Here is a 27057-nt window from a genome sequence, read left to right on the forward strand (position 1 = left end):
TAGAAATGATATTAATTAACATTTAATATAATATTAAAAGTAAGAATAAATAAAAGCCAGGCATATAGATAAGATCAAAAAAAGAAGCACTCAAGGTCCTTTCACCAGCTTGTTCCAGAGCTTTCAATCACAACATTATGAGATTATAGTTTTGCACCTGTCAAATCTTCATAAATAAAGTTGATTAGAAAGTAAAGATACAAAATAAAAAGCACAACCTCTGATCTGTCAGTATCACCCTACAAAGTCCTTTACTGAACCCCACTGCTGTAATGTTTAATGTAAGCTCTTCCTCTAATGATCAATCTATGGATCAATTAGCGGGGCCAGCGTCTGACAGCTGATGAGATCTTCAAAGGATTCAGCCTCTCTGGCCTTAAACCCAGATGCTGTAATGAGATGACCCGTGACCCTGAGCCTCACAAACCAGGAAGTATTGACAAACCTTTCCACAGCGACGAACAGGAAGAGACTCGCACAGAGCTGAACGATCTACTTCTACCCGAGGTCTGAAATGAATGTACCACAGTTTGTTTTGGTGTCACAGACAATAAAAGTGAAACTCTTGTCCTTCAGTGTGAGGAAAAGAGCAGTTAATTTATATAGCATTCAATTAAATGTAATTGCTGGTTTACCAGACTTTTATTTTGTTAAAATATTGAACACTGACTTCTTGGCCTCAGTGCAGTTTCAGTTTTACAGTTTTGTTTTTTCTCAGGAGATGTAGAAGATCATTAAATCCACGGCTGCTCCCAACCAATTATTTTCATTATCAATTGATCGGCTGATTATTCTCTAGACTGATCGATTAATAATTTTATCCACAAAGTAAACAGAAAATAGTTTTTAAAATGCCTGATTTGATTTCCCTACGACAGAACAGTGTAAAACTCAGATATTCAAGTTCAAGAAAACATTTGTTCAGTGTTAAATAGTTGGTCAAATAAAAATATATTAATCTACTAATCATTGCAGTTCTAGTTAAGTCCTTTTAAACTATTTAAAAAACACACTTCACACAAAGCAAAGCTGGATGGCAAAGTGAAGCCACAGCTGGTATTTAGCAGGAAATACCGCAGCTGTATTATACAACATTTACAACGTTTTCTTTTTCTCTCTTTTCCGCGAATCGTCGTCGAGTAACTCGCTTCAACGACCTAAAGCCTCGGCTCCGATGAACGCTGTCCTGATGCGGACGTGAGGAGAGGCAGCCGGGCCGACTGAGAGCCGCTCTGTGTCTGCTTCTGTTGTAAATATTTACAGGAAGATCCCGAGTTGAAGGCAATTTTAAAGATGGCACTGCATCGCTCCTGGTTGTTTACTTTGAAGCTTTTGCACAGGTCGGTTCAGACGAGGCGTCTGCTGTATCTGTTGAGTTTAGAGCCGAGTGGATGAGTAATTGTCGTTTTACAACAGCAGAAACATAAAATGTTCCTCAATTCCAGCTTCTGATTTGTGAGGATTTGCTGTTTTTCTTGGTTTATTGTGATTGGCAATCAATAATTTGGGGGTTTTAAACTGTTGATGGAACAAAACAAAATAAGTCATTTGAAGATATGGATTTTGACCTTTTAATGTACCAGATGATTGATTGGTTGTTGGTGTTGACTGAGGTAGATTTAGACAGTGAGTTTCTGATTAGTTAGTAGTCTCTCTCTCTCTCCCTCTCTCTCTCACACACACACACACACACACACACACACACACACACACACACACACACACACACACACACACAACCTTTCCCCGGCGTGTGGTTTATGTTGGCCTGCTCACAGCCAGCCCATCGACATCAAGTCTTCCTGGGATTCACCATCAATCTTCACGCTCTGTGTTCTTAGTATGTGTGTGTTGTGTGTGTGTGTGTGTGTGTGTGTGTGTGTGTGTGTGTGTGTGTGTGTGTTGTGTGTGTGTTATTATATTGTTTGACTCTCCAAACTCTCCTCATTTCCTTCTTTGGCAAAGCTTCTCTCGACACCTTCCTCTCCGTCCCTGCTGTCTCTTCTTCGGTCTCTCACTCTCTGGCGCTTTGTCTCTTTTCTCGCCTCCGCATTTAATTCTAATGTCTCTCGCCCAGTTATAAATATTCCTCCCTCACCAGCCTTCTTCACTGATAGATATGAATCACGACTCTTTTTAAACAAAACTGTTATTCACTGACATTGTGAAAGAGAAAGGATAAAGCTGTAACGCGGTATTTGGCCTGCGCAGAAGAGTCGACTTGCAGTTTGGAAGAAACCAGAAAAACCTGCTTGATGGTTTTTGTTCCTCATTTACCTCATCATATGTGAAGTGTTTCCTGCAGGTTTTCTGATTTAAAGTACAGTGTGTTTCTGCGCACAGAATTTCGTCCTGCGGCTTCGGCTTCACTCCTCTCTCTCTCTCTCTCACCGCCACTTATGGTCAAGAGGGTTTGGTCTCCGTGCAGCTGCTGTGCCGCCACCAAGTGGGTTTTGGTCGGGTATTATTTGACCATGGATTACTGCGAGTGGTGATCTGGTCTGTGGTCAGAAATATGAGAGCGGCTCTGACGAGGGGCTAATGTTACCGAGCCGCACTCGGTCTGGACAGCGCCGGACTTCGCTGAAGCTTTATCACATTTAACTAATCCACAGGATCTGTGGACCAACCCCTCCGGCTGTTTCAGAGCGAACACCTGTCTCAGCACCCAGCTGGGGGGTTGGCAGGGTTTGAATGTGTTATTGACTCAACAGGACGAGGCCGTCTTCCGCCAGCAGCTTCATCTTTTTTTTGAAGTGAAAAAGATTTTAAGAAGTAGCTGAGGAAGTCGTTTTGAATAATACAGGCCTGTTTATAGTTTATGTGAAAGTGATTTATTGCTTATACTTAGGGATGGGCGATATGAAAGAATACACTCGATGTCAATGTTGAAGGGAAATTCAGAAAATGGTCCAGCAGTCGAACCGGAGCGTATAAACCATCCGCTATCGGGTCGATCAAAGGTTAAATCGCACATTAATGGAAAGAGCTTAGAGGAGATTTTCAAACCATGATACGATATATATCATGTATTGAGATATTATTTATAGGCCGTATAGCCCAGCCTATTATTATACTCTGTTTTTTCTAAATATGGACCCCAGGGAGAGTGTCTGTTGCCAGAGGCAACGACTAATGGGAAAGCGTTGCAATTCAACGTAGCCGGTGTCACTCCTGCATTTAGCTGAAAAATTAGAAAAACTACAAGGAAAAAAGTGATTTGAAGTAATTTAAATACTATAAATATAAACTGCACACTTATAAACCTGCTGCTAGGCAACAAGTGTTTTTTAAATGTTAAACTCCAGTCTTCTTTCGTGTGTCACGGTTTTATTTGGTTGTGTCACACCTGCTGCGTCGCGCCTCACAGGACTGATGTAAACTTCCTCCTCCTCCTCAGACGTCCGGCCGTCTGAGGAGGAGGAGGAGGAGGAGGAGAGGAAGAGTTTGTTCAGTTCAAGGGAAAGTTAGAAAGTTAATACGGTATATTTTATTTTCCACCCACTGTTTATTAGTCGGATGTTTCTGGAACTTACAAACAGATTTTTCTGAACGTTGCTGTTTCCTCTTTGATTGTTTTTTTTTTTTTTTTCGTTTGTTTTTTTGTTTTGCCGTAGCCGTTGCGCTGCGTTCACATGCTGTTTGGAAAAGCTCGTCATCCCGGGCTATCCGATTCATCTGCTGAACATCATTCTGTTTACATTCTCCTGGAAGTCGGAGCTGGAAGATGGATGATAAAACATTAGAAGGTGCAGCTGTGCAGTTGAAGACTCTCAGTCAGTCGAGGCTCATCTCACTAAATCGTCTACAAAGGGATTTTATTTATTTATTTATTTGTTTGTTTTAGCATTTGGCAGGTGCTCAGTCTCAGTCTAGACCTTGAATGAACCCATGATACCTGGTCTGGACGTAAAACCCAGTTCGATGTTCAGAGGACGCCATCTCCCATATGACTGTAACCTGAGAGCGGGCCGTGCCTGCTGCAGTTGCTGAGTGGTTGTGGAGTCAGGCAGGCGGGCTCACGGCGCTCAGGGGCGAGTGTTAGGGGGGGGGGTTTGGGGCCGCAGCACGGGGATGAGGGCGAGGGCGGTTAGTTACTCGGACTTTCAGTAATGTTGGTTTGGGTCGGGGACAGTCTTACTGTGGGCGTTTAGTGACGTGAACCTTCCTTGTGAATGAAATGTGTTTGGACTCAGGAGTGGAGTCGAATGAATTTGAGTCACCACAGCGCGACGGGTTTAATAAATACTGTCTCCTCTCCTCTTTTCTTTCTCCAGGCGGAGAGGAAGGAGGTGTTCTCCAAGAGCGATACGGCCACTACAGCTGACCGACCCCTTCCTGGCGCTTCAGAGGGACTTCGAATGCGGGGGTCCCCAGAGGAGACGCGGAGCGGCGCCCTGGGCTCCAGCCCCATCTCCGTCCTGGAGGCCGTCATGGCGCACTGCAGGAAGATGCAGGAACGCATGTCCGCCCAGCTGGCCGCCGCGAGAGCCGCCAGAAGAGGGTAAGACCACCGGGGGGACGGGCAGGTTGCTTTTTTTAGCATTGAGGCTAGGCAGGAATTCAATCATCAGTTTTTGAGGTTTCCTGTCATAAACTGTACCTGTGTCGGAACCAACGGAGAAACCGACATCTTCCTCCTTCAGAGCCGTGCAGCAGCAGCAGCAGCAGCAGCAGCAGCAGCAGCAAGCAGCAGCAGCAGCAGCCAGGACAAAAACATTTTTATTTTTGTTTTTTTAATGTATCATTGATTACATTGTGTTTACATAAATTCAGCCGAACTGCTGCGAGTCGGTCGTCAGATTAAGACACGGCCGGTGTTACATCCTCTCCTGTCTGACCACAGACTGTGTTTATTTACACTCCATGCCAAATCTGTGAGGCAGAAATTCTCTGGAGGAAGATGTGGGAAAGAGAAAAATGTGTGTGTGTGTGTGTGTGTGTGTGTGTGTGCTGTGTGTGTGTGTGTGTGTGTGTTAAATGTTTTTGGTGTTATGCATGGGTATTAAATGAACGTGGCAACAGTGTGTGTGTGAACATAATTCCTATTTTCTGGTGTGTCATTTTCTATTTTTGATGTTGACTGTGTGTGTATATGAGTGTGTGTGTGTTGTGTGTCTCAGGTCTCTTTAGGATTATATGGCTCTGAATTAACTGGGCAGCCAGATGTCTGCTATGGCTTCTTCCCCTCCCCCTCCCCCTCCCCCCTCCCTCTCTCCCTGTTGAGGAATATGGATGTGAAAGTGTTTGGATGTGAGGCTGCAGAATGACTGTGGGTGATAATAGAGAAAACACTGTGTGTGTGTGGTGACTGTGTGTGTGTGTGTGTGTGTGTGTGTGTGTGTGTCCTGTACCTGAACTCTGTAATAATAACAGAGATGGTACCGTTTTGAGCCAAATGGAGCCAGTGTAACCACACACACACACACACACACACACACACACACACACACACACACACACACACACAGATGAGGAGTTATGGATGAAGGAAGGAAGGGAGAGGTAGGAGTCGGCTGTTTTGACAGGGAAGCTGGTTGAACAGATTTTGGGGCTGTGGTTCATGTGAACATACAGCGTCTCAGTTTTAATGTCAGTCAGCTGACTGTCAGCCTGATGTTACTGGGATAGCAGTTTGTACTATTGTTTATATAAATGTTAAAATCAGTCAAATCGAATGTTGACTTGAAGATCCTTCTGTTGACTTTTAAAGCTCTTCACGGCCTCTCTGCACGCTGTGTACCTGACCTCTCAACCGCTCGTGAGCCAGCTCGCAGCCTGAGGTCTGTTGGTTGTTCCTGAGGCGAAGCTAAAAAACCAGAGGTGACGGAGGTTTTGGAAAAGTGCTCAATAAATAAAGATTATTATTATTATTATAATAATATGAGAAACATTGTTTTAGTTTATGGAGTTTTAGTGTGGACTGTGTCCTATATTACCCCCTTTCCTCTTCACTCTTAACACCTCATATATTACCAAGCTCACATTAGCTTTGTCAGCGGGTTCATTTAGCTACACAACAGTTACTGGGTGTAAATATTTAGTGACAGATAATCTCTGCTGGTTCATGTTTTAGCCTAAAACTCCACGTTGTAAACACTCACATCAGAACAGGGCTAAGTTTGGACTCATGGACAGTCAGATGATGATGACGATACACCCGCAACTTATATTTGGATGTAGCTCGGCAGGATGAGGAGAACCTTTCAAACACCGAGACAATTCATATTTCTACATATAAGATGAAGTTATGTCGGGCAGAGTTAAGCTCGTATCAAGAAAAAGAAACTGCAGGAGTCGGCAAATGAACATTTCTGCTCCTTCACCATGTTTGTGAAAAGTCATCTGTTTTTTTTGTTTTTTTTTTCTTTCCATACTTAAACGCTAGAGAGAGTTTTTCTTTAATTTGGAATAAGCCATTTGTGGGTTGAGGATTGAAGCTAAAAGGGAAAGAAAAAGATTGGTTTTCATATTTCTCAGTGTTTTATCGGTATCTGCATCAGTGTGGACATGTGCGGGAGTGATGACGGTAAACCTGAGTCAGACGTTCTGTGTTCCGAGCACAGCCACTTCTCAACGCCGGCCAGGAGCAACAGCTTTGACCTTGAGAGGGTTTTTTTGTTTTTTTTGGGGGGGGGGGGGGGGGGGGGTGGATTTGACCCTGAAAATGTGCGTAAAAGCAGAGGCAGCCACCGCCACAAAAACAAACAGTTTACCCTCTTTTAGCGCAGAATAAATCACCCGTGTCACCACTGATTGCACAGTTGTACCCAAACGGTCAGCGGCAGGGCACGGAGCCGTCCGCCTGGGACAAATGGTTTTCACTGGAGCCTTTAAAATGACCAGCGACGCGACAACAAACAGGCTCAGTGCTACTCGGAGGGGTCCTCTGGTTGCTGGGTAGAGTGATTTTCACCGGGGACAGTCGGTGCTATCTTTATCCTCCATCCATCCGTTCCCACTCTTGTCGTTCCTCCTGTGAGTAAGCTGCTGAATTATCCATGAGGTCTTAGGCAAGCTGAAGGCAGGCAGGCATTTGTACGTAACACACTCTGAATCTGTTTATGGGGCATAATGAAGGACCCCCCCCCCACTCCTTCGCCTCTTCCTCCATGAATCAGTCATGAATTCGTTCCCTCCCCCTTTTTCTCACAACGGTGTATTTGTCAGTTTTTGTGTGTTGTTGATGTGTGTGTTGTGTGAGGCTGAATTTGGAAGCAAGGTCACGACCGCTCGGTGCTGAAATTCCCTTTTTTCTTAAAATAAGTCCTCGGGCCGCCTCCTCCGCTTCTTCCTTCTCTCGTCCTCACTTCTTCCAAGGTGGCTGAATTAGGCTGCTTTTTTATTCTGCTGAAGCTGATACCCGAGTGCTGCAGCAGGATAGATCTCTAGATTCCCCTCGTAATTTGTCTTTAAATATTTCATTGAGCGGTGAGGGATCTCAGGTCCGAGGGGAAGCGACTGCGCTACCTGAGCTGCCTCCGAGGGATCGCCACAAAAATGAGTTCCAGTTTAAGGTCATTATTATTTCAAGCAGGAGCAATGATTTTACACACTCTGCTGCTCTTTGTTCGGTTTAATGAGATCACTGCAAGTCAAGAAAAAAAAATAAAAAATGCATGGTCATCTGGCAAAAAGACGTAATCCTGGTTCAGATTTCAACGTCATCCAACCAGGAATACAGGTAGAAACCCTGTGGCGTGCAGCATTGTGCTTTAAGTTAAGTCTCTCTTGCAAGTGTCAAGAAAGAAAGTGGAAGCTGCTGCTGCAGAGCTGCTCTGAAAAACTTTTCGAGAGTCATTAAATCCAGCCTGTAAGAAAATAAACAGCCGGATGGCGTCATGTTGCCAGGTTGTTGTCGGTCTGGACACGACCTACTGGAGAACCATAAATTTAGAGGAGTTTGCTATTTCAGGTTACCGTCCTGGATTCAAAGGGGGGGAGGAGTGTTGCTCCGTCTGCATTTACACCTTAGAGGAAGTTATGAAGCTGCTGCTGTTTTGTAGATGACTCTGCAACTGTCCTGTGGGTGACTAATGTTTGTGTTATACTTCACAAGACTAGGTTTAAAACTCTCTCTCTGTTCACGTTTACAGTGTTTTAATACAGAAGTCATAATAAAGCTGTTCTCGCTTACATGTTTTTCTGTTTCCGTCGTCAGACAACGGAACAAGCGGGAAACTGTGACCGAAACCTGGCCCATTGGGACTAGTGTTAACCAGCCAGTCGCTTCCGAGCTGCCGCTAAAGTCCTGATTTTATAAACCGTAACGTCGTCTGACGAAATCGCCAAACACATGAGTTGAAGACGAAGACTGTGCTGTGACTTCAGCTCAGAGAGAAAGTTAAAGCTCATTCTCAAGCAGCATAGAGATGTGTATCTGCGGAGGGAAAGCTAGCGACTATCTTCAATGGAAAGAAGCTAAGAGTTGTCACTTTCCAGGTCAGAAATCTAGCGACAGGTGCTCAGGTGGCAACAAAATCATTTTGAAAAGAGCAATGGCCAACGCTTCGACCAATGGTGCAACTTTATCACTCAGTCAGTCAGTGACGGACGTTCCCGTTTTTAGGGCGGGCCCTGCTGCTGACATTCGTAATGTTAGACTCAGTTCTGTGAAACCCTGCTCACTTTGTCACCTCAACACACCTGAAGCTGTTCGACCATCCGTTCTGTTGAAGCATACTTTAGAGATTAAGAAGTCGCAGTGTCGTCAGTGTTTTGCTGCTGCTTAATTGCCATTTGCCATTTATAAACTCCTCTTAATCCTGCCTGGTTTCAGTCTCCGCTGCCCAGTGAGTCACCACCTTTAACAGCATCCCTGAATTTGTTCTTCGGAGGCATTAGGCCGACTTACAACAGACGTAATCCTCACCCAATTAGCAGCCTGTCGTAGCACCTCCTTTTGAGTAGCAACTGCCGTTCCCCCGGCGCCTCCCGTTGCTTATAAGCCCCACCATGCTCCTCCTCGGCATCAGCTGGTGCCGATATGTACTCCCTGACGGTCTGGACCGGGGGAGGCGGAGGACGGCGGGGGAAAGGGGGGGAGAGGGTTGTGTCATTTGGGACAAGGGTGGCGGGTTGTTGACTCTTTTGTTTGAGGCTTGTTAGAGCGATGGGGTCCTGGCAAGTGGGTGGAGAGCCCCCGGTTAAGCCCTGTTACCCTCTGTGAAGCCAGCTCTGAGCCAACAATAGCAGCGACGCTCCAGATATAGAAGCCGGGGCTCTGACAAGTCATCGAAATTCAAGCGTATGAGGAGGCTGTGTCTCTGTGAATGGACAAATTAGAGCCTTCCCTCAAGTCGCCCCATTGATTAATAAAGTGTCTATTTGTGTAAATTTCTGCATATCCATCCATCTCACCCCGTCTATTTAATTGAGCCATTTGTCTGGCTCGTTTCATCTATCTGATTTTTGTCGGCGCTCTCCTTGAGAAAGCTGCTCTTGTGACTAAGGAATGACTCAGTGTTCAGATGTGGATGGTTTCATTACGGCGAAATGCAAGCAGATGCATTTTCTATCTAATGCTCCAATTACAGAAGTAATGTGTTTGTGCAGCAGGTGTTCTGTGTTTTTTCAGGTGACGGATGATGCTGTATTTTCAGGACACATGTGACGCCCGGTTCGTCACAGACGTGTTGTTGGTGTGACAGGTGGCATTAAGGTTGTGACTGATGTCTGTGGGACATATGTGGTGTTTTTACATGCATGTGAAGTTCACTTGTCCTGTCTGTGAAGGTGGTGGTTTGAACGCTGAGGATCTGTGTTGGGAAGAAAAAGATACGTGTGCACTAAGTGCCGAGGCGAGGGCTGCAGCTAACGATTAACCCTTAATAGTTTGGTGGATAAAATAAAGAAGATTCCATTTGCAATGACATTAAACAGAGAAAAGCAGCAGCTCCTCGCGTTTAAGAAGCTGGATTGAGGAAGTTGTTTGGTGCAAACTTTCTGTCATTGATTAATTGACCAGTCACTAGATAAAGGCTGTGTGTTTGTGCAGATCTACGCCCATGTCATGATCTCTCTGTGCTACTGTCCCCTGACTCTTTGTGTTTATTTCTTCTTCCAGCTGGAGATGGAGAAGCTGCAGCTTCAGAGTCTGGAGCAGGAGCACCGCAAGCTGACGGCGCAGCTGAAGGACGAACGCGAGAAGAACAAGCACATCGTCATGATGTTGGTCCGAGAGTGCAAGCAGCTCGCCACGCGGGTGGTGGAGGAGTCGCAGCGCTTTGACGAGCTGCAGGCTCGCCTGGACGAGGAGAATCGCACCTCCGGCCGGCTGCAGGAGGAGCTGAGCGGCGAGCGGCAGCGTAGCCAACAGATGGAGGCCAAGATGGAGAAACAGCTGTCCGAGTTCGACACCGAGCGGGAACAGCTGCGCGCCAGGCTGGGCCGCGAGGAGGCCGAGAGCCAGAGTCTGCGGCAGCAGGTGGAGCAGCTCAGGACTGAACAGGGCGACGGGAAGGATGCTGCTGTCGCTCAGCCCGCTGCTGCCGGAGCAGAACCTGCTGCTGCCACCAGCCCTCCACCCAAACCCAAAGCTCTGACGTCCGTTTCCGTAGCCACAGAGCCCATCAGCTCTCGAACGGCGTCTTGCCAAACGGACCTGCCCCCCACTGAGGTGGAGGGTCCCAAGAAGACCCCCCTCACTATACCCGTCAAACCAACCCCTGCCAACTATGTGGGCCTGAGCCTGCCAAAGACGTCCGGCCGGGGGATCGTCCACAGCAGCTCAGGAGGACTGGCACAGACAGAGAATGGCTCGGAGGGCCAAGCCCCCCACGTGTTACCCAGCGGGGTCAGCCCCCGTGTCCAGGCGGCCCGCTACAAGTTCCAGGAACAGGACCAAAACGGCACAGCGTCCCAGAGTCCTCCAGCCCGTGACCTCTCCCCCACCAACCGTGACAACTTTGCCGCCAAGCAGCAAGCCCGTCACACCGTCACGCAGGTTCTGTCGCGCTTCACCAGCCCCCCAGCAGGAGGCGCTGGACCCCTGCGCCCAGGCCTGCCCCACTCTGCCTCAGAGGGAGGCCCTTTTCCCGGCCGCCTGAGCCATCCCATCGGCCTCAAGTCGCCCACAGTGGCCAGGATCGACCGGGGAAACCCTCCCCCTATCCCTCCCAAAAAGCCAGGGCTTTCCCAGACCCCCTCTCCTCCTCATCCACCCATCAAGGTGGTGGGGGACAGCAGCCGTTCCCCTGGGGCTGGGCTAAAACCGGCCACGCCCCAGCTGCCGCCCAAACCCGCCCTGGACCTGGTCCCAGCCCTGACGGCCTCTCAGGTGGGTGCCTGCCCCTCCTCCCGCTCCCCGGGGCCCGGCCGGGGCCCTCAGCGGCAGCCGGCAGCAGCATGTGCAGAGTGCCCCCCCGTCATCAGCCCTGCCACCACTCTCAGTAGCCCCTCCTCCATAAACCCCCCCTCCACCTCCTCCTCCATTAGTGCTCCATCCTCCCGTAGCCCCCGTGCCTCATCAGGCAGCCCCCTGGCAACAGCATCAGGTAAAGGGGCTCCTCCTCCTCGCTCCATCTCCCTCCAGTCCTCCCCACTGCCTCTTCTCTTCGACTGTCTTTCCACGGTGCTAGCCTAGCCTAGCGTAGCCTAGCATAGTGATCAGGTCACAGTGAAACTGGTCTAACCACAGGAATGCAACGCAGAATAGCACACGGGTCACTTCAGTTTATGCAAGATCAGATGTCGCCCGCCGCATTCTCTCTCTCTCTCTCTCTCTCTCTCTCTCTCTCTCTCTCTCTCTCTGCCCTCGGTGTGTCCTCCCTCTGGGCACCTTTTGTCTCCCGTGTTGTCACGTTAGCCACGTCGGTGTCGGTATCAGCCGCGGACATTGACAGCATGTCCGGAGGTTAGCTGCTGCGTCACAGCAGAAGGAGCGTGTCAGGGTGAATTGAGGCAAACCGGACAGATCGGTTCGTAGGCCTTCCTACCCGTAACCCCTGTCCTCTCTGAAGCTGATGCCAGAGGCTGCTCTCGCCTTCCCCTTCCCCCCTTTTTCCATCCTCCGGTAGCATGCCATGACCACTCCTCCGCTTCCTGCACTCTTCCTGTTTTAGCTTCCATTAACGTGTCTCCTGCCCGCTCTGCTTCCTGTGTCGCCAGCAGCGCTCTGTGTGCAACTGTGTTTGTCTGTTTGATATAAAAGTCAGCATTTATATTTACTTTGGGACGTGCCTGTAGCTCTGTGCTTGGTTGTACTGTGTTGTATGAGTAAAGAATAATGCCAGTTTATTACAACTTGGGTTTTCGTTTCCGAGGCGCGGGGCTGTCATCGGTAAGAATAACTTTCTCGTCACTGTGATCACGTTTAATCCCAGAGATCAGAGACGATCAGAGGCGTCAGGGTGTCAGATCCGTTATTTGCAAACATCCATCACAGTTTACAGACGATCCTCTCGGTTTCATTTTAACCTACTTTACTTTCGGTGGTTGTCCACCCACAGTTTCCCCGTGCGATGTGTCATTATTACCAACAGCTCAGGTGTGCTTCACCTCCAGTTGATTTACCTTATTAACTGTTGTATTACCACCTGACAGCTAATGCTTCTCGTCCTGTCTCGCCTTTTGTCGGTAGTGTTGCTGTCTGAAAGAAATGATGGTGGAAAACAAAGCCAAGTTGTAATACACTGGAATTATATTTAAATACACCTGTGAAATGTGTTCTTTGCAATATCCCTATTTGGAAAATATATATACTAGCTGCACTATATGACTTAAGTTTTCCAAATTTGCCAAAAACAATACAACGAAACTGACTTAAACTATTAATCAAGAATGTGGTACTCCATTAAAATTTCATAGATGGTCATATTATTACTTGATAATGAGAAAAAGATATTTTAAAACCACATGTAAGTCTCTGTTAGGCTAAAATAAGGACATCTTAGTCACTAAAACCCTCTGGATTTCATTGCATTTGATTGCAGCATCTCCCACTCACGAACCCGATAGAGTCGCGGAGTACTACTTGTGGAGAAAGTCTTCTTCTTCCCAGACGTGTTTATCACAGTCTCACCTGTCAGCAGCCGGCCACATGTTGTTTGTTTTTGCAGCCTCAGCCAGTGAAAGTGCAACCGTCATGGCTGCTGTAATCTGTGTCATTGAGATTCTCTGCTGCTCTTTTTTCTTTACTCTCCTTTTGTATCTCCTTACTTTTCGGGCTGTGAGACAAATGTCTGCACTGAAACTCTCCATTCCCGCTTTTTTTTTTTTTTTCTAACTCATTTTTAATCCTTCTCAGTTCAGAACAGCTGTTTGAAGCCGTGGTGTAAAAGCAGCACCTGTAGACTTTTAGCATGACGCCGCTTAGCGGAGCTTTAACTGTTTAGCTAATAGTTTTAGCAAAGTTGTTGGGTTTAGCAATTAGGCCTTTTTTTTTTCTGTTCTTCGCTTCATCTGTTTGTTGTGCTTCATCATTTAAAACATTGCTGTATAATTGCAACAGTATCCGACTGAATAATGCGTCCGCTGTGTGAATCGTGTGGGGGAATGATTGTGTTTGAGAGATGAATGCTATCTATCATCTGATGTGATGACAGACTCTTTTGTCCAGGCTGCAGGATGCTTCACATGTTGATTAAATTAGACATTTTATTCAAGGGTTCCTGCACTGTGAGAAACCCCCCTGGAAAAGCTTTGAATTCAAGTCGTATTTTCAAGGTCAGGGGGGAAAAGAAATTCAGCATTTTGCAAAAGTCCAAATACTACAGATGTGATCTGTTGAAACAGGTGACAGTGATGTGTTTAGGACTTGCTCTGATTTTACTTACAGCACATTTAACAAAGTGATTTTTCTTTTCAACATTCATTTACGTCACTTGAATTTTTAAATACACGCAATTTCCTTAAGAGGACGTTTCCATTAACCTCTTAAACTCTGCCGGTGGGTTAGTCTTTACAAGCTTGTGCCGTTTGCAACTAACTGTAACGTTAGTGGAGATCTCAAATATATGTAAAACATGGGTTTGAATTTTTATAGTTCAATGGAAACATCGTTTATCTGCGATGAAAAAGCATAAATACATTTAAATAAGAAGGCAACAAGAGATGTGATTTAAATCTTATTTGAGGATTGAAAGTTTGAAAAGCGAGTTGAGGCTTAAAACCACATGGATGATTCCTGGATGATTTCCAGCTGAGGCTGAAGTAAAACCTCTGTATTTGCTTTACCTGTTTACCCGTTTTCTCCCCTAATCCTGCCATTAATCCCTCCCATTTGTTGGTAGCATAACAAACCAGCAGATGGGATTTAGCCAAGAATAGCTCCAGGCTACAGCAACAGAAACCAACTTTGGGTGGCTTCTTTTAGAGGTTTAATATTTGATATCTGTGGTGCTGTGGTCACCAACTGAAATAAATACACTGAACTTTACTGGCGGAGTAGTTAGCAACTGTAGCTACACCAGATACACACACACACAAACTCTTAGCATTTGAGATCATATGTAATGAATGAGTTTTACATCGCACCGCTCCGACTACTGTTAGCATATCTTTGGCTAGTTAGCTCATAGCTGGTGTTTTGAGTAGCGCCAGAACCAGTACAACACAAACAGGCAGCGGCACTTAAAAACTGATAAATGTCATAATGAATATCAAAGTCATGAACGGCTCACGAGTCGTACTTTTATTTTTGAGATTTTTAACCTTCTTTGTCAGTTAGCTAGCTAACGTTTTTCTCTTTAAGTATCTTCAACGTTTTTAAATAATATTTAATCCAAACTACTTGACAACATGATAGAAATATAGAAATACATCTTTCACTAAATTCAGCCCGACATTTTTGGGTATCGTTGAAACTTTGCAGTTTTGTTTTCTGCACATTAGCGTGTACTCGTTAGCCTGTTAGCAAGCAGCCATCAACTGGGGTAAATACAACCACTGCTCCTCTTCCTACCTCAAAAATATTTATTAATATTTATTAACTACAACTCTGACCTCCCGCCTTGCTCACGCCTGCTGCTCAGACAAAAGAGACTGTACTGCAACGTGTATGGATCTGAAGTGTGCTCTCCTTCCCTTCCACCCCGTCCACCTTCTTCAACCCTCACTCTCTCCCGTGCTCAGCACTTCTAGTCGCTCCCTCTTCCTCCTTGCTCTTCCTCCTCCTAGTTTAACCTGTGCTGCCCCTGCTCCTCCTTCCTCCTGCAGGCTGGTGTCCCTCCGTAGTCTCCTCTCTAAGTGGCGGTGGGCCTGCTGCCCTGGACGGCGGGCGCCCCCTGCTCCTCCAAGCTGCTTCCCAGGGAAATGTCACTTTATTGTCAATGCTGCTTAACCAACCAGACCCGACCACCAACACCACCACCACCACCACCACCACTACTACTACTACTACCACCTCCACGTCTACCAACATCACCTCTACCACCGCCATGGAGAACAAGCCCCATCATCTTGACCAAGACCCCCACCTCTACCACAACCACAACCAAAACCGAACCTCTGCCTTGTTTGCTGCTGCTCAGAACGGACACACAGGTAACTGGCATTTAATTGATGATGGATGATTAACGAGCTGAGCCTATATTAGAATAAGGCTTTGAAACTAAAACTAAATACAATAATGTGAGAATTATAAAAACTCAAATAACATTTCACAGGCTTCATGTTTGGTGACTCGTGACTTCAGTATATTCAAACTCTCGGCTGCAGGTAGAACATTAAGTTTAACGCGGTTCATCTGATGGTTTTCGGTAATTTTTCAGCGAGGGGTTATTGTCTGGTGATGTTGCCGTGGATTGTTGCCGTGGTTACCTTCGATTAAATATGTAAACCAACGCGTTAGACAGAACAGTGTTGTTTGCCGATGTTGGATGTAGTTGATGTATTACATTTGATCACCTTGTGGTGTCTCTACATATGAAAGCACAGGTTGGGCCCGCTGGGAACAGAAGCCCTGTCTGTGGTTGTGGTCAGTGGTCGGCTGGTTGATTGATTTCAAAGAGGATTGTATTGATTATTACTGATTGATTGATAACATTGAAGTACAAAGGCTTCACACAGGAATCGATTGTTCAGTGAGGTAGGTCGACTAATATGCACGAATGTACAGTGCATTAATTATAGTTTGCTCTTGTTTGCCTTTGTCAAGCTGAATATGTAAGTATTGATAAATAAATAAGCAATTAATCGGCTGATATTCGCTAATATTGATTATCATAAGATGAGATAAGTAGAGGATAGAGGAAATTCAGATTGACACAGCAGCACAAGGGGATAAATGTAATAAAGAAATAAAATAAGAATTGAAACAGAATCTAGAATAAATAAGATGAATGAGAAATACTATTTACAATAACATACAAATGCAAAGTAGGTATTTCTGTGCAAATATAAAGAATTTCGTGGTTATATGTGATATTTTTCATATCAAAAAAACGTAAAACTTAATATAATTATATATTATAAAAGAAACACCCAAAATAAAATAATATAAATATGTATTATTAAAAAAAAGAACTACTGAAACATTAAATACAACAGTGTAATTGCGATTATATGGTGTATTTTGATATTTGGGCTGGATGTATGTAGATTTTGGTGTTGATATGTTCACAAACTGCTCTAGGTATTAAACCTCACTAGTGTCATTTGCCTCAGTTATAGTATATACAGTTTCTCAGCTGCATAAACAAACTTTGGAAAGGCTCCAGAGTTTGAGTTAAGTGCTGGAAACATACCTGCTGCAATGCTTTTCCTGTCACAGAGATTTGAATGGAGCTCAGAAGTATTTCCTTTATTTTTCTATGTAGAACTGTATGAATATAAAGCAGAGCGTTGCAGAGTAGGAGTCTGTCCATCAAATAAAGAGTAACAAAGAGTAGTTTTACATTGACAAGACACTGGACACACTTATAAACCTCTGCTCCTGTTTTAGTCATTTAGTTTGCCGCTCTTTTCCAGAGCAGCTCCCAGTGAGAGATCCAGGGTTTAATGTCTGGTGAAAGAGTGAACACGAGTAGACATCAAACCTGTGAATTTTCTGTTTTCAAGACAGATTCTAACCACAAAATCTCCCCGCCACCTGCTCCCAGCTGATTATCTCTGCAGAAACGCGGTCTGCGATTTGTCATTTCAGCTAAATTAAACGTGATTTCTCTGCTTTTCAGTGGCTTTTGTGTGAGAGGAATATGAGATGCTAATGCTCAGTTTGTGGTCGATTTGAATCCAATGTTTCCCCTCTCTCCTGCGGCTTGACTCGCCCTGTATGCTTCAGAAAATTTGGTTACACATTAAGCAGTCTGCTGCATATGCATGAGGAGCCATTAGGGTAAGCGTTCAGATTGACCGGGCGGGCCGGGGGGGGGGAGGAGGGACATGTCGTGAACTTGCGCCGCGTTCAAGTGATGTAGGCGTCCATGGGCTCCCAAACTTTTGTGTCTTGCTGCTACATGAAGATGCAGCGAGAGGACAAAGACGTGGGGCTGATGAACACTGCGTGCCGCTGTGATTGCACGAGCTGCGGCTGATCCCATTATGTTTGCTGCCATTAAATGAGCCGGACTGTCATGTCAGGGCTGTCACACACACACACACACACACACACACACTGAATATTACCCACACCAGCAGTGTCGTGCATGCGATTGCACATGCAGAATAATTAATGCATGTAGACCCATGTCACACACGAACACGAGCGGTTTCCCCACTGAGATGTTGAGCTGATGTTTAACGCTGTCAGTCGAGGAGCGTCGATCCGTGAGCACGACTAATGCAGCTGAAGGACAGCTGTTATAGGTGGGTCCACACAGAGAGGACACACACACACACACACACACAAACACACATCTACAGGCCTTAGTACTCCGCCAATCAATATTTCATCGTCCTTCACTTTTCCCCAGAGTTTCTCTTCTCATCTGATCCGATTGTTTGAGCCACGTTCACCTCTCCTCCTCCGTCACCGTTCCTCCACACAGACGTTACGTTTGTCCAAAAAAAAAAAAAAAGAGCAGACAGATGTTTTAAAGGTTTAAACCACATGTGCTGCAGATGGTTGATGTGAAAACATGAAATACCGCAAAACCTTCCCACAATAACAGAGTGATGTGTTCACCTCAGCAAAGAGAGCGGAGGCTTGACGTACTTGACGTTTTTTTCTCACGGGCCTGATGTGACCGTGTTAACAGTATTTATACACGCAGAATACATGAAACTATTTTTGTACACATGCAGCAGAGAGAGCTGAAGCCCTGCTCCACTTCTGGTGCCGCCTCTGTTCCACTGGCTTTCCAGTGTAATTTCTCATAAAAGGTTTCTCTCCTCGGCTCCTTCTGAAAAGCTGCGGCATGTTAATGTGGTTTTTCAGTCCATTTTCTCAGATAAATGGCTGCACCGCAGTCATAGCGGAGGGTAATATTTGAACCAATAGTAATTTTTAACAAAGATAAAAGACCACAGCTGTGTCTCGAATCTAATAATTCAGTCAGTGCACTCGAAGGTAGGACATTGTGTAGACGGTGTACTCGGGGACAGTGTCCCAAATCAAACACTGGCTCCCGTCCAAAAGTCTGTTTTTGGTTCTGGGAGGTTCCTAACTGAGTGAAATGACCCGGAAGTATCTGAGTGGCAGCCGTGATCAGAGCTGGTCCAGTTCTCTAAATGATGAGGAAAGGAGCTCCAGTGCTTCATATCTTATCTCCTTTCGTGTAGGAAACACCCGCGCTGTCGTCGTCCCACAATTCCCTGTTTCACCTCGGCAGACCGACGTAAATGTGGAAACAACAGAACACGTTGTATGAACCGTGTCGTCGTCGTGGCTGAGGCGAGCGGAGCAAGAAAACACTGAAGTCACTTTTCAAAAAACGACATTTGATTTAACACAGTACTGTACCTGCTACACCATCTGCAGTATCCATGGCAACAAGATAAACCGGTTGCTACGCTCCGCTGTGTGCAGTGGTGTGTTTGTCTACATTTCCCTCTGGGATGTTGTAGTAGTTTTTATTTTATTAATGATCGTATTTTGTTAACTCTGCCTGCGCACGTCTGCGGTTACAGGTTCATTCATGTTTCCTGGTTGCACAAGAGCAGGCGACTGTATCATCATCATCATCATCGTTGTCTCTCTCTCTCTCTCTCTCTCTCTCTCTCTCTCTCTCTCTCTCTCTCTCTGTCAGAGTGTGTGAAGCTGCTGCTGTTTTCTGGATCGCCTGCTGATGATTTGGATGAAAATGGATTCACATCTTTACACTTTGCTGCCGCCCACGGCCACAGTGGGTGAGTCCATCCTGACTACACACACACACACACACACACACACACACACACACACACACACACACACACACACACACACACACACTCCACGGTTGTTTTCATGGCTTGTCATTACACTGTATTGATTAACTGTCATTCCCTGAGGGCGTATCATAACCTTAACCATAATAAGTGCATTCCCAATCTCAACTCTAACCTTAATCTAAATAATCAAAATTGATTATGTCTTTTAAATGTCTTTAAAATGTCAGTGACGGTGAAAAATGAATCAGATTGACATAATCTATATAAATTATAATCTAAATTCTACCGTCTGAAACCCGAAGATATTTCATTCACAATCAGTAAATATTTGGCATTTTACCTCAATAATTGAGATAAATTGTTAATTGATTTATCAAAATGTAGTTTGCTTTATTTTTTTTTCAGTGATTGGCTTTATTGATTAATCAGCTGTTGATTCCAACTTTAATCAAAAAGTCTAATCCGTAAAACCCATTGTAAACCTTGTGGGCGCTGCCACTGTGAGAGCGTTAATACAGCTCTCGACCTGCGTTTCTCAGACTTGACCTCTCTCTTTTTTCAGCCTGTCACATCGGCCTCAAACTCACAGTACGCGCTCATTTTCTATTGATGACTCATTGCGCACATTTTGCCGTGAGACGAGCACAGCTGGAACCTCCCATGTGTGAAATACGGCCGGCAGGGCTGTCGCCGGTAACCACGCTGGGTTTTGGGTGCCAAAAGCAAATGCCAGCATGTCTGCCGGTTACTGTCACCACCCGACTTTGAACTGAGCCTCGACGGCTCTGTGGCGTACAGTCCCGACTGTCAGCTCCGCATCACTGGTGAAGCTACACGAGGTGATTTCCCACCGCTAAAATAAACCCCAGTTCAGCGTTGGGAACTGGGCGGCTGCCCTTCATGTTTGCAGCTTTCATTCCTGCTGATCTGTAGTTTCTCCTCCTCAAACATCGCCCGAGCTTGCTCCATTAATTATTAACAACGAGGGACACATCTGCTCCTACACTACGCTCACTGTCAGTTCTGATCATTCACATTGATCCTGATGTATTGGCGGGATGAATCCCAAAGCTCACAGCCAGAGAGAGGCTCTGTCGACCACAGTGGGGTTGGTGTGTGTGTGTGTGTGTGTGTGTGTGTGTGCTTGCCAAAAAACGCGATGCCCAGGACCAGCTGGGGAATGTGCAGTGCTGTAATATCTGATCACAGTGTTATTTATAGAGTAGGGATATCCAAAGGCACGCTGACATACACACACACACACACACACACACACACACACACACTGGCACAGAGGGTTTATTTTATGGGGTTAACTGGTTTTTCGGTGGTCGTGACTCAGTGGCCGCGTTAGCAGACGGGATCAGTTTCCCTCAGATGATCCGGGCTGCAGTCACTCTGTGTGTCAGTGCTGGAGGGCTGAGTGATGTCTTCCCTTGTCTCTGAACAGGTGGCGCACATAGTCTGAACTTTAGTGTGTGCGTATGTTTAATGTGTGACCTTATATCTTTGTCTAGATATGCACAGTTGCATGTAGCGTACAGGAGTGTGTGTGTATAAAACATGCATATGTGTCATACTAAATATGTATAATCAATACTGAAGAATAATATAAATCAGATTGTGATATATGTGCTGATGTGTTTGTTTTGTACGTGGAAAAAATAGAAAATTCAGGTTCTTACAGTGCTGTGTTGAAGTTACACCTGAAAAATAAACTTTACCAAAGATGACAGCATGGACGATGACTATATATCTTATTATAATACATTTCAAATTAAGCTGTAACAACTAACTAAAAACACAAAATATATGAAACTTAAGTTCCCATTAATGAAGGTCAAATATTTATAGACCTGCATCTCATAAAACATTTACTGCTGCGGTTCTGCAGCACCTCCGTTTCCCTGCCATCTGCCAACATGTAAACTAATACATGATGTTTTATCTCTATCTGAATCCTAATATTAGTTTATTCTTTTAATTCAGTAAAATAGAATAACTAAGTAAAAAGCATTAAGAGCCACAGTGAGAAGGTGCAGCCTTATTACACCTTCCATTCTTACATTGCAAAACATTATGGAGCAATAATCCAGCAGATCAATAAAATGGATGGACTCGTCTCACTCCTGCTCCTGCATATATGTGTTAGTGCTGTGTTTGTACAGATGTGTTCATATGTAGCTTGGTAACGTCAACCCCCCCCCCCCCCCCCCCCCCAGCTGTGTGGAGGCGCTGCTGGCCGCAGGAGCCGCTGTGGATGCGGCGGCGGGGGGACAGACCTCCCTCTTTCTGGCCTGTGAGGCGGGACGGCTGGACTGTGTCCGAGTCCTGCTGAGCGCCGGCGCCGATCGCTCGCGCACCACCACGGTGAGTCTGCTCCGCCGTCCATGCACGTGCAGCGCTGCAGGAGATTTAAACACCTGGTTGGATTGGTTTTGTCAGAGGAGTGACAAATTCTGCTTATTTAATTTATTTAAAAAAAATATACCTATTATATGATTATTGTAAATTTACCTTCTTTAAATTCTTTCAGATAAAATCCAGACAATAAATTAAATTGAATTAATGGAAAATAACAATTGATCTTTCATGGATCTTGTGTCCTTAGATCAGTCGCTGACACCTGCTCTAGACATTCACCCATTTTCCCTGTTTCTTGTTTATTAATCAAAGTAAATCACACACTTTATTTTAATTTTTTTTTAGAAATAACGGGTAAATTTTCCGTTGAATTGTTTCCTCCTTTACGCAGGAGTTTCTCACACTCGTCATTGTTTCACACTTGCTTCACATGAAGGATGTAACTCTTCTTGGGATTTGGTGTGAGCTCATTAATGTATGGGCTTCCTGGATCTCCATGGCAACCATGGGGGGGGGGGGCTCTTAAGTTGCCGTGGCAGCATGTGACAAGCCCCTATATTTAGTTACCTGCTTTGTTCTACATTTAGCCCGGCTTCCCTGCTGAGCGCTGCCACAGTCTCTATAGCATATCCCACCTCTTCAGCACAGACGTATTTTTAGACTCCACGAAATGTTGGCCCGCGTGTTGGGTCAAACGTAATGATTTAACATAGAGGAGGAGTTCTCGACTGGGCGAGCAGGGTACAGTCTGAATGTGCAGTACAGTCCCGACCCGTTAGTTAGACTCATTTATTTTGGATATAAAAAAGAAATAAGCTGCAGGTGATTAAAGTCCTTTTTCTTCTGTGTGAGTGGAAACATAAATCATGAAAATGATCTGCTGCTTTCAAAAACTTTTACTTGTGATGGGATTCAGTATTACCTGGAGACACTGAAACTTAATGGATATGTCCCGTTATATTTTGAATATGTTCGAGCCAGAGCCGAAAAAACAATTTCTCGATTTGTTAATTGACGGAAAAATTTGTCAGCAACAATTCAATTAATTATTTTTGTTGGTTGTTGTTTTAAATTCACCGGCTCCAGCTTCTGGTCGAACAAAACAAGATCATTTAAAAGTCAGTTTGTGCTCTGGTGAATTGTAAAGAGCATTTTTCATTATTTTATTGACCCAACATTTATAGAACAAACGATTAATTGTTTAATGGATAATCATACGCAGCCCTCGTATGAACCTGTATGAGACAATCCTCAACTGCTCCTGACTTTAACGTGTAGAGCTGAGAGGATTAGTCAGTTGTTGCATTAGTTGATCATCAGAAACAGAATCTGCAACTATTTTGATAATCAATTAATTGTTTTAGTTGTTATTGAAACTTGTGGTGTCACAATGAGCCGGTGTTGACGATAACCAAATATTTTAGAAAATGAAATACAGATATGGTGTTAATGATACACATGTGATCATATCATGATGGCAGATCATTTGTTTGTCAGTTATCCATTAAGTGTAGACTCTCTCCTCCGCCCTACACTCGTATTTCATTCCAAATAAGAAATATACGATTATCGATTATCGATTATCTTTTGGCCACAATAATTGTGTGGTAAAAATCTGATATGGCATGTTTCTCTTATGTGACAGTGAAGAGAATATATGTAGGTTTTGCTCGGTAAGTTCATTGTTTTCTGACATGATTTTAAGTTTGAGTTTTCACGAAAATAAAACCCTATAGACATGACTAGACTTTTCACTAGAACATAAAGCTGTAAAATATCTCTCATGGATTCTGTCATTAGATCTGAGCCCTCTCTCTCTCTCTCTCTCTCTCTCTCTCTCTCTCTGCAGGACGGCTGCACGGCTCTCCATGCGGCGGTGCGCTCAGGACACGTGGACACGCTGCGTCTCCTCCTCTGCCACCCGCCTCAGGGTGACCCCACTGTGACCCCTGACCCCTCCGGCACCCTGGCACTGCCCGCTGCCCTGCTGAACCAGGCCAACAGTGACGGCTGGACGGCTGCACACATGGCTGCTGCCCTGGGCCTCAAGGTGAGAGTGAGACGCCCCAAACATGCGATTACACACAGTTACACACAGCGCTGCCCCTCCTCCTCCTCAGGCTGTTTTAGCTCGTTGTTTTGCCTTTCAGGACATAAATTACTATGTGGTTTAAACTCTGACAAACCCAAAGTAAATAGAAATTGCTCTCTAATATGTTAGCAATGACTTTATGAAGTGATAATGTATCAGGGCATGTGTCTTGTCTTTGGAGCTCTTCCTTCCCCCCAGTGACCCAAACAATCGCAGCTTTAGCCTCGGCCGCTCCACCTCCTCCTTTCGCTATGAATCTCATTCTGCAGTCTGAGCACTGATGTTAAAATGTTTCCATTACTCTGTGTATTTATGTGCAGTGCGCCGACTCTCTGCCGACACCTAAGCTCACACTCAGTCCACTATATCATCCACTAATGTCCCGCCCCGCCCTGCCCTCGGTCTTCACAGTGGCGGGTAATGGGACGGCCGACCTTGCTGGCTGGAAACGTCCCGCTCAGCTTAAACGAACGCAGGAGCCACCAGACTAGACCAGACTGAGGGTCTGACTGGAATTTAAATGGGGAGCACTTATTGATACGTGCTTTCATAACGCACTGGAGCTTGTGTTGCAGGAATACTCGTGTATGTGGTTGCACAGCCTTTGTCAAGCGCTTTTTATTCACACGTGACAAGTAACAAGGTTTTTTCTTATCGTGTGTGTGTGTGTTTGTGTGTAGGAGTGTCTGGAGGTGCTGTGCAGCCACAGTGAACAGGACATCGAGAGGAGAGATAAGTGTAATCGCACTATTCATGACGTGGCAACTGATGACTGCAAAGATCTACTTGAAAACCTCAGTGAGTGGCCTCCTGCGTGAGTGTGTCCGTCTGTGTGTTTGTTGGACACACGTATGTAAGACACGTGTAGTTTATAAGCTTGAAATCATTAATCGAAACATTTAAATAACAGAATTTTATAATGTTAAATATTGTAACATGATGTGACTGACTTTAAGTTGATTTATGGCAATATAGAGTCATGAGCAAATCACATTTAATACATTTAATGTTGCTTTTATTGAGCATTTCAGTAGATTAACTCATCAGTATTCAGGCACTAAGTAATTTTTCTGAGCCAAGCTCTGCATATACTGATCCATGGAGAGCAATCCCTTGATTGGCCCCAGACTGTTGATATGACATTATTTAATTTTAGACCGTTTCTCTTCCTTGCCTCTCCTCCAGACTCGTACCGGGTCCTGGTGCGTCTCCAGTGTTCAGCTGGAGGAGGAGCAGGGTCCATGTGTCCTGTGGAGGCCCTGGAGGAGGAGGCGAAGGGGGGCACCAGCAGCCAGCTGGTGCTGTGCAGAGTGTCGGTGGACCGGTCGATGCGCTGGGCTCAGCTGGGCTCCGCCCTCAGCCACGCCTTCACGTCTCACCTCCAGATCCTCTGTGGAGACTCTCAGACGGCCAGGGAGGAGGCACAACGCCCCCCACTAGGCCTCGGCCCCACCAGTATCGCTTCCATCCTTATTGGTGAGGAGATGCGTTTTGTTTTTCTTTACCTCCCTTTGCCTCCTTATTTTTCTTACCTGTTCCTTCTTTCTGTCTTTCTTCACCCTTTTTCTGCCCTGGTTGTCTGTATGGACTGTGGCATATAGAAGTTTCTTTAGGTCCAGTAAGGGAGCCTGCAGCGGCCATATTGGAGGTCCACAGCTCTGTGGTTGTAAACTGCTGGTTGTGTTTGATGCGTACTGTATTTTAGCTGTGGAGTCGGAATTAAATAAATTACATTTTGGGGTGTAGGTGAGGTCTAAAGATACAAAATGACAATTTTAAAATCCAAAATAATGAAGATAATAGATAGATACTTGATTATTGGTGTATTCAGAAATAGTTTAATCTTTTACAACCGTTAAAGGAGCTATTTGTAAGTTCTGCCATTGCTACATAGCCAACGTTAGCATTAATGGCTGTTTACTTACCAGTCTTGTCAAGAGCTCCAGCCATTGTTGTGTTTACGATACAAGAGGTTATAATATGTCCTCTGAGCAGCGCTACTTAATCAGTGCAGACTGGACGTGACTCGGTATCGGAAAATGACAAGTCAGTATGACTGGGCTGGGGCTAGCTGGTTAGCATGCTAACTTCAGTAGTAGAAAAGAAGTGATAGAAATAGAGGCAGAACAAAAGGGAACCGGTGACAGCTCTTGACAAGTAAAGGAAAAGTTTGATGCTGAACTCGCAACGTTTCTGCTAGACAGGTAAGTAAACAGACGTTCATGCTAACGTTAGCTATGTAGCAATAGCTACATATAATAAACGTTTCAGTGTTCTGATATTTCTGCATCAATATAGCTGATTTAAGTGAACTGTAAATGCTTAGAAGTGAAGATAAGGTAAAAGGACAGTTGTAATGTAAAATAATGTAAAGAAAATGACCTGAAATATATATTATAAATGAAGCAACATGCTACGTTCTGATGTAGGTGTATATTTCACAGTAGTACAGGTCAGTGTTTCTGAGGGGAATTACTGCCTCTCCCAGTTGTATGCCTCTACATGCTTGGTGATCATATCCTCGCTAACATGATTTTTTATTCATCTTTCTCTCTGAGATCATTTCACTATTCAGGGTCAGTTTCTCCAAATCCAATCAAAAATACATTTTCTCCCCTTCCTCTGTGGTAAGGGAGAAAATATATGCTCAGTAATGCATCCGTGGATATTTGTTTCGCTGAAGCTGTTTTTCTTGTTCTTTGAATTGTTGAATAATTAATCTGTTGGAACATGTGGAGAGTGTATATGTCGCTCCTGTGTTTCTGTTTTTCCTGGTGATCAAATGTCATCAGTGTGTGGTTGATTTTTTTTCAGCTAGAGGCTGATTTACGGTTAGAGTTACGTGTGTGTGTGTGTGTGTGTGTGTGTGTGTGTGAGAGACAGTGTGTGTATATGTATGTGAGTGTGTGTGTGTTGCAGTGCAAGTCTCAGATAGATAAAATGGGAAATCGATGTTCTCAGCCTCAAATGGCGAAGACTGCTGCTTCCTCTCTCCGTCTCTCTCTCTGCTTCTGTCTATCATTACATCTCAGTGTCCCACGTTTACTGTCTGTCACACTACTACTGTCTTTACATGCAACAAGGGAAGAGTTTGGTGTGTTTGTGTGTGTGTGTGTGTGTGTGTGTGTGTGTTTGATGGATGATGATACTAGCAGACACTAGCAGAGGAGGAATGCATAATGGATGAGACTACTGTCTGTCACACTACTACTGTCTTTACATGCAACAAGGGAAGAGTTTGGTGTGTTTGTGTGTGTGTGTGTGTGTGTTTTGGGGATGATGATGAAAGCAAGCACTAGCAGAGGAGGAATGCATAATGGATGAGACGGGGGGTGGGGAGGGGGTGGAGG

The 27057-nt window shown here is 45.0% G+C and overlaps 1 protein-coding gene across 1 annotated transcript in view; it reads left to right on the plus strand.

The window, feature by feature from the left end:
* cttnbp2 (cortactin binding protein 2) overlaps positions 1 to 27057 on the plus strand; it is a 111458-nt gene that overhangs the window by 59511 nt on the left and 24890 nt on the right. Inside the window, exons 4-10 of the mRNA XM_022743592.1 lie at positions 10067 to 11495; positions 15157 to 15483; positions 19128 to 19227; positions 21474 to 21621; positions 23465 to 23665; positions 24388 to 24505; positions 24893 to 25183. Coding sequence (XP_022599313.1) covers positions 10067 to 11495; positions 15157 to 15483; positions 19128 to 19227; positions 21474 to 21621; positions 23465 to 23665; positions 24388 to 24505; positions 24893 to 25183 — 2614 coding nt within the window. The remainder of the gene's footprint in view (positions 1 to 10066; positions 11496 to 15156; positions 15484 to 19127; positions 19228 to 21473; positions 21622 to 23464; positions 23666 to 24387; positions 24506 to 24892; positions 25184 to 27057) is intronic.

This window comes from Seriola dumerili, unplaced genomic scaffold, assembly GCF_002260705.1.
Source record: "Seriola dumerili isolate Sdu_G_001 unplaced genomic scaffold, Sdu_1.0 BDQW01000070.1, whole genome shotgun sequence".
Taxonomy (NCBI): Eukaryota; Metazoa; Chordata; class Actinopteri; order Carangiformes; family Carangidae; genus Seriola; species Seriola dumerili.